Source organism: Bison bison, unplaced genomic scaffold (assembly GCF_000754665.1).
Source record: "Bison bison bison isolate TAMUID 2011002044 unplaced genomic scaffold, Bison_UMD1.0 scf7180017864107, whole genome shotgun sequence".
NCBI lineage: Eukaryota > Metazoa > Chordata > Mammalia > Artiodactyla > Bovidae > Bison > Bison bison.
In genome coordinates, this window is record NW_011494679.1 from 1,490,357 (window position 1) to 1,503,094 (window position 12,738).

General features: G+C 39.4%; 1 protein-coding gene across 1 annotated transcript in view; it reads left to right on the forward strand.

Moving 5' to 3' along the window:
* Positions 1–1,125, forward strand: part of DDI1 (DNA-damage inducible 1 homolog 1 (S. cerevisiae)) — a 2,656-nt gene extending 1,531 nt beyond the window's left edge. The window contains exon 2 of the mRNA XM_010838875.1: positions 54–1,125. Coding sequence (XP_010837177.1) covers positions 54–979 — 926 coding nt within the window. The 3' untranslated portion in view covers positions 980–1,125. The remainder of the gene's footprint in view (positions 1–53) is intronic.
* Positions 1,126–12,738: the final 11,613 nt, after the last annotated feature.

A 12,738-nucleotide genomic window follows, 5' to 3' on the forward strand; every position in this document is an offset into this window, starting at 1 on the left:
GGTCATTTTCCTGCAGAAGGAGGCCATGCGGCCACGCTCCCCAGAGCGGGCAGCCGGCCTGTGCAGCATGGAACCAGCGGGGCCCGCCCTACCCGGGACGTCCGGCTCCCGGCCGCACCAGCACGCCCAGTCGGCCCAGCACTCCAGCCGCCGAGGCTCTGGGGAGAAGGCGGGCCCGGGTCAAGGGCTAGACAGCCCGGCCCTGGTCCGGAGCATGCTCCTGTCCAGCCCACACGACCTGTCCCTGCTGAAAGAGCGCAACCCTTCCCTGGCCGAAGCGCTGCTCAGCGGAAACCTGGAGAGCTTCTCCCAGGTCCTGATGGAGCAGCAAAGGGAGAGGGCGCTGAGAGAGCAAGAGCGACTGCGCCTCTTCTCCGCTGACCCGTTCGATCTGGAGGCCCAAGCCAAGATAGAGGAGGAGATCCGGCAGCAGAACATCGAGGAGAACATGAGCATAGCCATGGAAGAGGCACCGGAGAGCTTCGGCCAGGTGGCTATGCTCTACATCAACTGCAGAGTCAACGGGCATCCTCTGAAGGCTTTCGTCGACTCGGGGGCCCAGATGACCATCATGAACCAAGTCTGTGCCGAGAGATGCAACATCATACGGCTGGTGGATCGGCGGTGGGCCGGGGTCGCTAAAGGCGTGGGCACGCAGCGAATTCTCGGCCGAGTCCACCTAGCGCAGATTCAGATCGAAGGCGACTTCTTACAGTGCTCTTTCTCTATACTGGAGGAGCAGCCCATGGACATGCTTCTTGGGCTGGATATGCTCAGGAGACATCAGTGTTCCATTGACCTTAAGAGAAACGTGCTGGTGATCGGCACAACTGGCACACAGACTTCCTTCCTTCCTGAGGGAGAGTTACCTCCATGTGCTAAGTTGGTAAGTGGGATGGGGCCAGAGGAGTCTTCAGATAAGGAAATAGCAAATGCTATTAAACATTCAGTCATGGATTCGGGGCGGAAAAAGCATTGAAACAGGCTCTATATATGCTATCACTGTGAGGGAGTCTCAGGTCTCTGGAAATTATAAGACATGAGCTCACTGGCAATGCAATCATTAAAAACATCAGTAAGCACTAAACCTGGCCTTGGGACTAAGTTCTCAGAGCCATCACTATGTAAACTGTGATTGATTGATCTTAGTCCATCCATTTCCCTTATCCAAAAAATCACTGAACCTTATCTTGAGAAGGCGCTGGAGGCTCAGACTGATTTTCAGATAATCCATGAAAGGAAAACCAGCCTCTTTGGAGATGCTGTCTAAGGAAATTATAGGATGGCTTGTCCAAATCTGTTGCTCTTTTGAAGAATTCCCTGGAAAAAGCCATTGCTGCAGATGCTACGATGTACCTATGCAAAATTATTTTAAATCACCAGTAACGATTGTATATTTAGGGGAATACATTGATTTTCATTGCCCCCCCCCACTTTTTTTTTTAGGAAAGGTACTAGAAATGATTGGTCAATTGTACTCAAGCTGATTAATACATATAAATGTCTGTTTGGGGGCATTTCTCACTTCTCATTTCTCCACATTCTCACATGTGGAGGCATGTTCACTGCAATTCATTCTAAAAGGCTATTTCTGCCATACTTGAGAGAGTGAATTTTTCTCCCAGGATGTCCTAAAATAATTTCTTCTCTCCTCTATATTCCAAGAAATTCTGGTCATAAAAGAAAGACAATCAAGTAGTTTTTTTTTTTTTTTTTTTTAAATTATGCTTCTTGGCAACTTAGTGGTTAAATTGTGGTGGGAATGAGAGTCAAGTGTAGGCAGTGTCTAGGTCCCTGCATTATCTTTCTGGCTTTATATATTAAGCTGTTACAACATAAGTATGGTTTAAACAAAGGGCTTCACTTTTAAAATAACATCTGAAAATTTCTGAATGAGATCTCTAAGGCTGCAATACAGTCCATTCTGACAAAGCTACTCTCCATTACTGCTGACAGTGGGAAATGGAATATTCCAGACTTAGTTACAATCCATGGCTATAATACCTCAGAGAAAAGCTTCAGCTGCCTGAGGCCATCAGACGCACAGAAAATGAATGAGGGCAGTAATCCATTAAGGAAAGATTGAGGCCAAGGGGAAGAAGGGAATGACAGAGGATAGGATCGTTGGATGGCATCACCAACTCAATGGACATGAATCTGACTAATCTCCAGGAGATAGTGTAGGACAGGGAAGCCTGGTGTACTACAGTCCATGGGGTGTATACGGACATGACTTAGCAACTGAACAACAACAATTCATTAAGACTAGTATTATTAATATAACACAGGGTTCAAAGTCAAAAATATATTCTGATCTTAGCTCTATATTAACTAGGCAAATCAGTTCACATACAATACACCTCAAATATCTCATCTATAAGCTCTTTCAGATGGGAGAGTCATTTTCAGCTACTAAGACTACATTATGAACTAGGATATCCTTTATTTGTTTTCCCAACAAGATCTAAAGCCACTCAAAGCCCTTCCAAAGGCTACAGAAAAAAAATCGTACCCTGGAGGTCTCCCTTTCTTGATTGGCTTCTTCATTATGTTTTTATAGAGTCTCCTTTTCCCTTCCAGCTATCATCAATTTGCCTCCCAGTATTCTTCCTTATCCCCTGGAGAAGGCAATGGCACCCCACTCCAGTACTCTTGCCTGGAAAATCCCACGGACGGAGGATCCTGATAGACTACAGTCCATGGGGTCACAGAGAGTTGGATGCAACTGAGTGACTTCACTTTCACTTTTCATTCTTCCTTATAGAATTCCTGTGCTCATATCATTTTCCCAACCTTGTCTACATTTGCACCAAGGCTTACATCTGGGCTTCCCTAGTGGCTCAGTTGGTAAAGAATCTCCCTGCAATGCAGGAGACCCAGGTTTGATCCCTGGGTTGGTAAGATCCCCTGGAAAAGGAAATGGCAACCCACTCCAGTATTCTTGCCTGGAGAATTCCAGAGACAAAGCTGGGCAGTTAATGAGATTGCAAGAGTTGGACAGGCTATGCGACTAACTTTCACTTTCACTTTCACTTTACATCCAGTAGAGTTACTAAAAATGACCAATGAGTAGACTTCTTTTCTACTTTTCTTTCTAATTAAGTACTAAAGACAAAAGTAGGTGACAAAGTAAAGGAAGACATTCAGAGTACAGCAGGGATCAGCAGTTAAGTGCCAATGAAAAATGGGAACTGACCTGATAAATGCTTGGATTCCTTCAGGGATAAAAATTTGCAAACTCCTCAGTATTTTCTGCAAGACTCAGCTTTCAGATCCATTTATACGAAAAACATATCTCATTTACACATGTCACATGGGGCTGACGAAGGTTGAGTATACTGTGTATCAGGATATCTAATCCATGAAAGTCAATCAAAAATCACCAAGTATTTAAATTAAAAAGACACTTTGCATGATATCAAATCCCATCACACACACTTGCCTTTCTCAGAGCAAGGTCACTTCTAATGTAACTATGATGTTTTTTAGGACCAGACTCAAGTCTTTGTTTTTTGAGTTTTGGTTTGAATTGAACTCTATTAATCCATAACTTCCAATAAGTTGGTCTTTATTCTTCCCTTTGTCAAGAATACATTTCTCTGGCATAAGACAACCTTTTTAATATGGAAATGTCATCTGAAATAGTCTCTTTTATAGGCTTTCACTAGATTCCTTAACTATTCCTCACTGGATAAATTTGGAACCACTTAAAAATTTCTGTTGCATTCCTTTGGACATATTCCAGCTTTTAAAAATATTACTTGACTAGGTGGACTTTCATTGAACTAAGAATAAATTATCTCAAGGAAAAATCAATAAAGAGTTAATTAATTAAGCAATGTCCTTGCTGGTATATTTTTTAAGATCATTATCTTTTAAATCAGAAAGTATTTTGAAAATTAGTTTTATGGATTTAAAATCTTGACTCAATCCTGTGTACGTGTGAATAAATCCCAGTCAATTAAATTTTAAATGGACTAGTTTTAGTAAAAGGCAACACGTTTTGCATGTCTCCTCTGTAAATCAGGAGCTATGTAAGGTACTTTACGTATACTGTTATTCTTAGCCCCTAGAACTGACCTTCAAAAGAGTTATCATTGACTGTATTTTACAGATAAGAAATTAAAGTCTCAGAATTATTGTGAAATATTCAAATACCTAAAGCTTACTTTTTTTTTTAAAGCTTTTTTGGGCAGCAATCTACATTTTAAATTGTGATCCTGTTTCATATTACACACACACACACACACACACACACATACATGCAAAAGCACACACACATCTATCTTTGAAACAAAGAGACTCTTTAAAAAAAAAAGAAACAAAGAGACTCTTGAAGTAGTATGAAATGTTTAGTCTTTTCTTAGTCTATTTCTTTAAAAAGTTGTATTTTATTATTTTAAAAACATTTTGGACATGTCCCACTAACTATACTCAAGGTATACTGATTTGCAATTTGAAACACACTGACCTCCTAGACTGCCTGATTCAAGTCTGATTTCAAATGTCACATTCTATCTAAAATGTGACCTTCTTCACATGATCCATTTTAATTCTAGATACTGGTACAAACTGTTAAAAGTTTCATTTTATGAAGACTACCAAAACACTACCAGTAAAAATGGAAACACAGTATTAGTAATCAGAATACACTCAGCAATATTTACTAAATATGCATCAAATAAGCCCTGAGCTAGGCTTTTATAAGCGTGAAAATGAATGAGGTAGTCTTAGACTTCAAGGTGATTACAACTTGGTGTAGGGGTAGGAGAGACAATCTTGTAATCAACTTAAAAACAAAAAAGGTAGACATGTAATCAGTACTATTTTGGTGTCAATGAAGGAATACATTTTAACTGGGGAGTTATTTTTTAATATAAATAAGCAAGCCAGTGAAATTTACTTTTAATATGTCTAAATGGCCAAAACTGATGCTGGAAAAAACAAACATAACTTCCCTCCCAAAGTTCAGATTACTATAATATACAATTTATAAATATTTACTCTTGGGAATTTACTACCCAAAAAATGATGAACAGTTCTTCATTTTCTTTCTTCCCATTAGAAATCATGATAAACTAGACCACATGATGAATCAGACATAACATCTTTAAAATAACAAGCCATTTTAAAATTCCATCAAGCCCTTGCTTTCTCAATGCCCAAACACTCATCCTACCTAAAAGAAAATCCCTCTTGTTAATAAGCATGCATTTGAAATTACAGCAATGCATTCTTCTGCAGTTAAACTGGAAGACTGATAATATTTGATATTAGTAGAGCATCTATATTAACAAAATTCTAACTTCTTTCTTAAAGTATCAGGTCATAAAATTTCTCTTGCTTCTGGAAGAAAATCCACTCCCCCAAGACAGAAAGGCAAGTGAGTATCTGCATGTATGACTTCATCTTAACTGAGGGTGTTAAATGTTGCCTTTTTTAAAGAGAACATTGCACTTCTTTCAGAGGTCATTTGCTGACATCCAACATTCCATAAAGAAACACTTGAGTAAAGGATGAGAAAGTCATCTGGGATTCACACCAGAAAACTGCTGATGAAGATATTAATCAATGCTAACATTTATAGTTATTCTTTGAGATAAACAAGAGCCTAGAAAACCAAAGAAGAGGAACAAAGAAGAAGGGGAAAACCCACAGAAATCCGGGCTGCTTTAAATAATTCTCTCTTGGTTTAAGTACTCTTTCATAAAGTAGGTGGGGACTGGGCTGAGATTAAGGATTGGCTACATTTCCACAATTCTTCATCTATTGTTGGCAAGTTACCTAAAAATGAAAATATTTTCACATTAGAGCTTGAGTCAAACTTGCTTTTGAACTTCACCTTGTTTGCATATTTGGGTCCATCTGTTAGAATCTTAGAGTTTCTAGGGTATATTTTCAGGAAAATGGGGTTCCAGGTCCTGCTGTGCCCTCCGTGTACTTAGCAGCCTGTCGAGATGGGCACGCCGGGTGTGGTTTTACCTCTTATTCCTGCACTGAATGCTTCTGATGACTGTGGCTGCTGCTTCCTCATCCCCATCCCTCCCCCTCCTCCTTTAGAGAAAGACTTGTATCAATCCAGCTTTTATATGTTCTAATGAGTAAGGTTTATTTTAAGAATATCAGTAGAAATATCACAAGGCAATTTCTTCCTATGCTAAAGTCCACAGGAGGCGACATGGGTTTTGCTCCACACAAAAGCGAAGTACATATTTTCCTACTGTTGATATATTGATACTCTGTCCAAATAAAATAGATGATAACTACCAGCATAAGCATATTCTAAGTAAAATAATCACTTAAATCCATCAAATTCTTACTCTACAACATCAGTCACCACTCTAAAAGCTTATTCTACTGGTAGTTTGCTACAGAGACCCATTCATATGACAAGAAAAAACAATTTAAAATTACATTAATTCACCTATTCTCTCTTCCAAACTCATGTCATGTTTAGGGATTTGATTGGTTTATCATTCAAAAAGTATCATTCTTTGCATTCACTGATATCATTAAAAATCTGATATAGTTTTTCAAGAGTCTTGCCATTGTCCTCTATCATTCAGAGAGACAAGGAAAATGTAAATTATAGCCTTAGCCTTTAAAATTTTTTTTTTTAAGTCCTGTTAGAGGAACTGGAAAATAATTACAAAGTAAGTAACGCAGAAATATTTAATTTAGTGCTGAATCATGAGATACAGAATGTGAGTTCAGGGGAATGGACCGCTTCTCATTTAAGATGCTGACTATAACAGTGCAGGAGCTATTGGACACAGTTTTATTGAGCAGCTACTCTATGGAAGGTACCATTTTAGAGACTGGATTTTCTTGATGCAGGAAGAGTCTTCTGATTATCACCTGGTACTCTGAGATGCAGTCAGACATACAGGAAAATCTGTCACGTCCCATCTTTGACCCAGCTAACACAACCAAAGGTAGCCCAATTCTCAGGCTGAACCTGAAGGTGAAATGTGTGGTCTGCTTCTGCCTTGACTCACAGTGGCACTGAGCCCCCCTTGCTTCCTATTAAGAGCTTAGTCTTGGAACTTTGTTTGGCCACCATAAACAAACACTTCTCTCAAAAAGATTGAGGGCTTACACAACAGATGAACAACTGTGACACAGGGAGAAGAAACTAACACCCAGAGATGAGTTAACTTGGTGGAGTATTGTCACATACTTTAACTCCAGGACATGAAAGAACACGGGATCTCATAAACAATGAGATATAAACCAGACGGCAATTAAATTCATGTTTGGGCATTTAGAAAACCTAGAATGGAGCCCCAAATTACTAACAATAATCTACTAAAGTGTTGGGATTCTCTGGAGTGATTATAGTCTTGTTCACAATTATATCTTTAGTTTTTAGTATTTTATGTGAGGCAAACAGTATTTGCTTAATAAATTACAGATTATTTGAATGAAAAAAGAGACAAAGTTCCATTGTTATTAATAAGCTGATATAGAGAAAGTGTGACTTTTTATTTAGCTTAGTTTTTATATTAAAATATGTAAAGTAAAACTAAATCATATCTAGATTATCTTTCTATAAATTATAAAAAATAGGTTTGAGTTAACTGCATAGCTGATATTTATGTGTATAGATTTAAGTGTAGGTGAGTCAAGAAATAAACTCTTAACCTGGTAAGGTGGGCTTTCCAGGTTGGGCAATGGTAAAAATTCTGCCTGCCAATACCAGAGACACAAGAGACTTGAGTTCAATCCCTGAGTTGGGAAGATAGCCTGGAATAGAAAATGGCAACCCACTCCAATATTCTTGCCTGGAAAATTCCATGGACAGAGGAGCCTGGTGGGCTACAGTCCATGGATTGACCAGTTCTTGCAGTAGCTAGATCACCCCAGTTTGTCTGGGACTGCCTTCATTTTAAAACTAGCTCAGCATTCTGGCAACTCCCTCAGTCTTGGGAAAACCAGAAAAGCTGGTTACCCTATAAATGTTGGAAGTGGATTTTTCATTTCTAGCCCATGAATGAGCAGTTGGCACCGCCAAACAAGCTGTACTTTTAATAGGCCTGAATGATCAATATTCCAGGTTATATGCTCAAATGTTGAAAGTAGAATTTCTTAGTCTATTTTGTATAGGAGAAATAACTTTATTTATTTTTTATTTTATTTTTTAACTTTACAATATTGTATTGGTTTTGCCATATGTCAACATGAATCCACCACAGGTATACACGTGTTCCCCATCCTGAACCATCCTCTCTCCTCCCTCCCCATACCATCCCTCTGATTCATTAAGTATTTCTACCCTGGAAAGTTAACCATTTAAAAAGTATATGAAAATCTTTTTAAAAGAATTTATTGAGGAAAACCTTATAATTTCTTTCAAGAAAGTGTACAATATAACTGAAGTCCATGAAACTTTTTCAATTTTCAAGATTCCTTGGAAGTGGTATAAATTTATGCAACTAAAAAAATAAAATGAGTGGATACTGACATCAGAATATGGGGGCATGAGATATTTAAATTATCTGGGAATTTAGAGTATCCTGAAAAAGCACTGATAAAACAAACTACACCATTTTTTACACTTAGAGTGAAGATAGATAGATTAAATCTAAGTTTCAAAGTAAATCCTAGGTTTTGAATTTTTAAGGGAATATTTGAACAAAGGAACAGAAAAAAAAACTTCAGAAAGAAGCACACATAAATAATGACATCACCTCCATGTTTACTTTAAACTGTCAAAATACAATGAATAGCATGTCAAACAGGTCTGTACAATGGGGAACAGTATAAGATGAGCAGGGTTTTGATAAAGAGCTGTCCTTATAAACTGTGGATGAGGCCTAGAAGAAGCAGCTTTGCTGAGTACATGGGTGAGGCCAAGATGGAGAGCCCAGGGTTCTTGGGTAGAAAACTGTGCAGTGTTGAGGGGCTGGGAAGCAGGAGGGGGAGATGGCCAGATTGTGATGCTGCCGTGGAAGCAGACGTCGGAGGAGCTTCTGAGGAGAAACAAGTCAGCCACCGACAGCGGGTGCCCCAAATAATTTGAGGAAAAACAAAATGGTAAAGCGCCACCGGAAAGGACAATACAACCTATGATGAGGGTACCTTTTGCGGAATCAGAGAAGTTGATGGCATCAATGAACATCAGAAACATAGAGAAGGCAACTTTTGCTATCAGTTGAATCAATTAATTTCTTTAATAATTTTGATGTTTAATAACTTCCCTCTTACCCATATTATCAAGAATTTAGAAATGAATAACAGTAAGAAAAAATTAACATAAATATACTGGAACCGGTGTTTTAAGCTTCATTCTGTCAGAAATGATTGCATAAAGTGAAAGCAACAGATGGGCAGATAGAGTAAGACAGAAACAAAGATATTCTCTGTTCAAAAACTGCCAACTGCCATCACTTTGTCTCCAGAGCAGTAACCGACACAAAGCAATCTCATTGACATTCCATAAGCTATAGGAGTTTATGTGCCCATATGGCAAGGTTTCTACTGTCAAAGCCTTGTTATATAATGATTCTTGAGGATCTGGTCTGAAAGTGTCTTCATTATTTCAAGAAACTAAAACAGTGTTTGCTCTTTTTCTCTAAGTGTTCAATAACTAGCAATCCTAAGTTTTATGAAAAGTGCAAAACATTTCACGTTATCTAACTAATGTTATCTAAATATTCTGTTATTCAGGTTAATTAGTTTTTAAAAAGTGATTTAGAAAAAAAATCAAAAGCACTGTGAGTATACACTATTATATGCTTTTTCCTTTTGAAAAACATTCTAAACATATTTCAGGTTGTAGCTAAGTGCTATAAAGACACATGTGGAAGTCTAAGATTTCCATTTGCACTATAACTTTCCATAGTTTGTGAGATTTTAAAAAAACTTGGCAGTCAACAAAATGAATGGGTTTAAGTCCTGCAGGAAGTTCAGAGAATAGGTTAGTGATCAGTCTCCTTGGATGAGATGCTGTGGGGAACAGCTGAGGCGGTCAGATTGAATGCAGTATGCTCACTATGTTCGTGGACAGTTGGCCCCAAGGTCTCTACTGCATAGCCAAGGGAAGTTTGCTTTAGTTTTGATAGTGCTTAGGAAGCACTGAGTTATTTCAGTTTGCTGCTGCTGCTGCTGCTAAGTCACTTCTGTCTTGTCCGACTCTGTGCGACCCCATAGACGGCAGCCCACCAGGCTCCCCCGTCCCTGGGATTCTCCAGGCAAGAACACTGGAGTGGGTTGCCATTTCCTTCTCCAATGCATGAAAGTGAAAAGTGAAAGTGAAGTCGCTCAGTCGTGTCCGACTCTTAGGGACCCCATGGACTGCAGCCCACCAGGCTCCTCCGTCCATGGGATTTTCCAGGCAAGAGTACTGGAGTGGGGTGCCATTACCAAGATACAAATGAACACATTTAGCACACATTTCTGAGAGGACTACAGAGGCTCCTGAACTCCATGTATAATTTCTAATCAATGAAATTCTGGGAGTATTTCTCTTAAAAGAACACTTTCAGGATTAGATTTAGCTGTATTTTAATAATCTTACTTGATCCTTTACATAGGCATTCAACAGCTCTGTTTCTAGGAGACTCTGTCTTTATCTTGAGGGTGACTTACTCAGAGGAATCTGTTCAACTAGACAGAAAAATACAACTCTAAATAGAAAATATTAAGAGACAAATTGTTAAGAGAACATTTAAAATAATATAGCAGCAAAACGGGTAAAGCCAAACATTAGAACCCTGATTCTTATTCTGTCATGAATTTATTTTTCTGCTCTTCTTCCTTAAATCAGCAAAGCTTATGCTTTTAATGTAGCTAGTTGTTCTGTCTCCTACTTCACTTCCAACATTTTGTACCTCCTTGTTCTTCCTATGGTGTTCATGTAAATGGAAACCAGACTAAATGGAAGGTCACCAAAACCTTAACTGATAGCTAGGAAGATGTGGGTGTTTTACTTTACATAAGTATTTGAACTCACTTTTAGCTCCTGAAAGACTATCCTTTGCTACTGATATAGGCCATTCTTAAAGTTACCTTGTTTTCAGACCCTACAAAACTCATTTGAGAGGATACTGAGACCCAAATCCAATTAGCTGCAAGTCATTCATTTGTGTATTCAGTAACTAGATAGTAAGAGCCATAAAGGCACCAGATACTGTCACTGCTCCAAGAGTTAGAAACATAGTGGACACAAGAATTACAAAGTAGCTGTCTTCCTGAAGCTTATTTTCCATTGGACGTTTCAAACAATAAAACATAACAATGTTAATACCTGTAATTTACATAGTACTAGGTGACTGATTTATCCTAAGCATATTGTGTAGCTCATTTTATCTTTAAAACAATATATAAGTACAAAACAATATCTCCATCATAAAGGTTAAGACTCAGAGGAAAAGAAAGCTTAAGTTGTCCAAGGTCACAGAGGTATAAAGTCCCTGTATCTAGGAATTTGGGATTCATAATCTATATATTTAATCATTCTACCATATTACCTCTCAAGGACAGCAAGTAAAATATATATAAAGTAGAGATACATTATATGAACATAAGAGTAAAGTATCAAAAAGAATAGAGAGCAATGGAAGAGGAGAGGGTTCTACTTTAGATAAAACTGTCAGGGAAGATCTTTCCAAGGAGATGATATTAATATTTGAGGAGGAACCTGAGTGATGAGAGAGAGGAACTCTCAAGAAGATCTGGGCAGAGAGCATTCCAAGACGAAACATCCAACACAAAGGCCCCAAGACAGAAGTGAACTAGGAGTGTCAAAGAAGGGCAAGGAGGTCAGTGGTCGGAGGGAGAGGGAATAACCTGAAGGGGTTGGTATGCAAGGCCTCGTGGTCTAAATGAAGGGTTTGGAGTTCGAGGCCACTTACAGGCTTTTAACCAAAGGAAGACTTTTGGTTTATTTTTTTAACTCTTCTTTGGTTGATCTGTTAAAAATAGAAGAGCTGAGGACTGGGCCCTTGTGGAGGCCAGGATCTGCAGGCAGAGCTGAGGTTGAGCTAGCAAAGGGGCCAAGGGAAAGAAAGAAAGTGAGTGAAGTTGCTCAGTCATGTCTGACTCTTTGAGACACCATGGATGGAGGAGACACTAGGCTCCTCCATCCATCGGATTCTCCAGGCAAAAGTACCAGGGTGGGTGGCCATTTCCTTCTCCAGGGATCTTCCCGACCTGGGGATCGAACCCAGGTCTCCTGCATTGCAAGCAGACGCTTTACCCTCTGAGCCACCAGGGAAGCCCCAAAACAGTAAAGGTAGGAGGAAAATACAGAAATCACATCTAAGAAGCCAGATGAAGAAACTACTTCTTGAAGATTGGTGTAGTCACTGTGTCCAACACTGCTGGAAGGTTAGGAAGAGGGCTGGGAACTCACGACTGGATCTGGCAAGGGGAGCTTGTCAGTAACGAGAGTGTGTTTGTGGGTGTGGCGGGTAAAGAAAGCCTAGTCTGAGGAGGCTGGCCAGCCCACCGGACCAGCGGAAGTAGAGACAGCAAGTGCTGCCAGGTCTCTTAGGAAACAACCCTTTCAGGGAAGCAAAGAAACACGGCAGTAGATGAAGGGGCCACAAGAGCATTCCTTTTCCTGTGAAGGTAACCGCACATCTGGATATGGTGAGAATGACCAGTGGGAGGGAAACTGAGGAAGCAAGAGAGAACAAGGGTAACTCAAGGAGCACAGTCCTCAGATTCAGGGAGGAAGTGAACCTTAGAGCAAAGAGTCCACTGTTTGTGACGGGAAGCTGAGCAGAGCACACA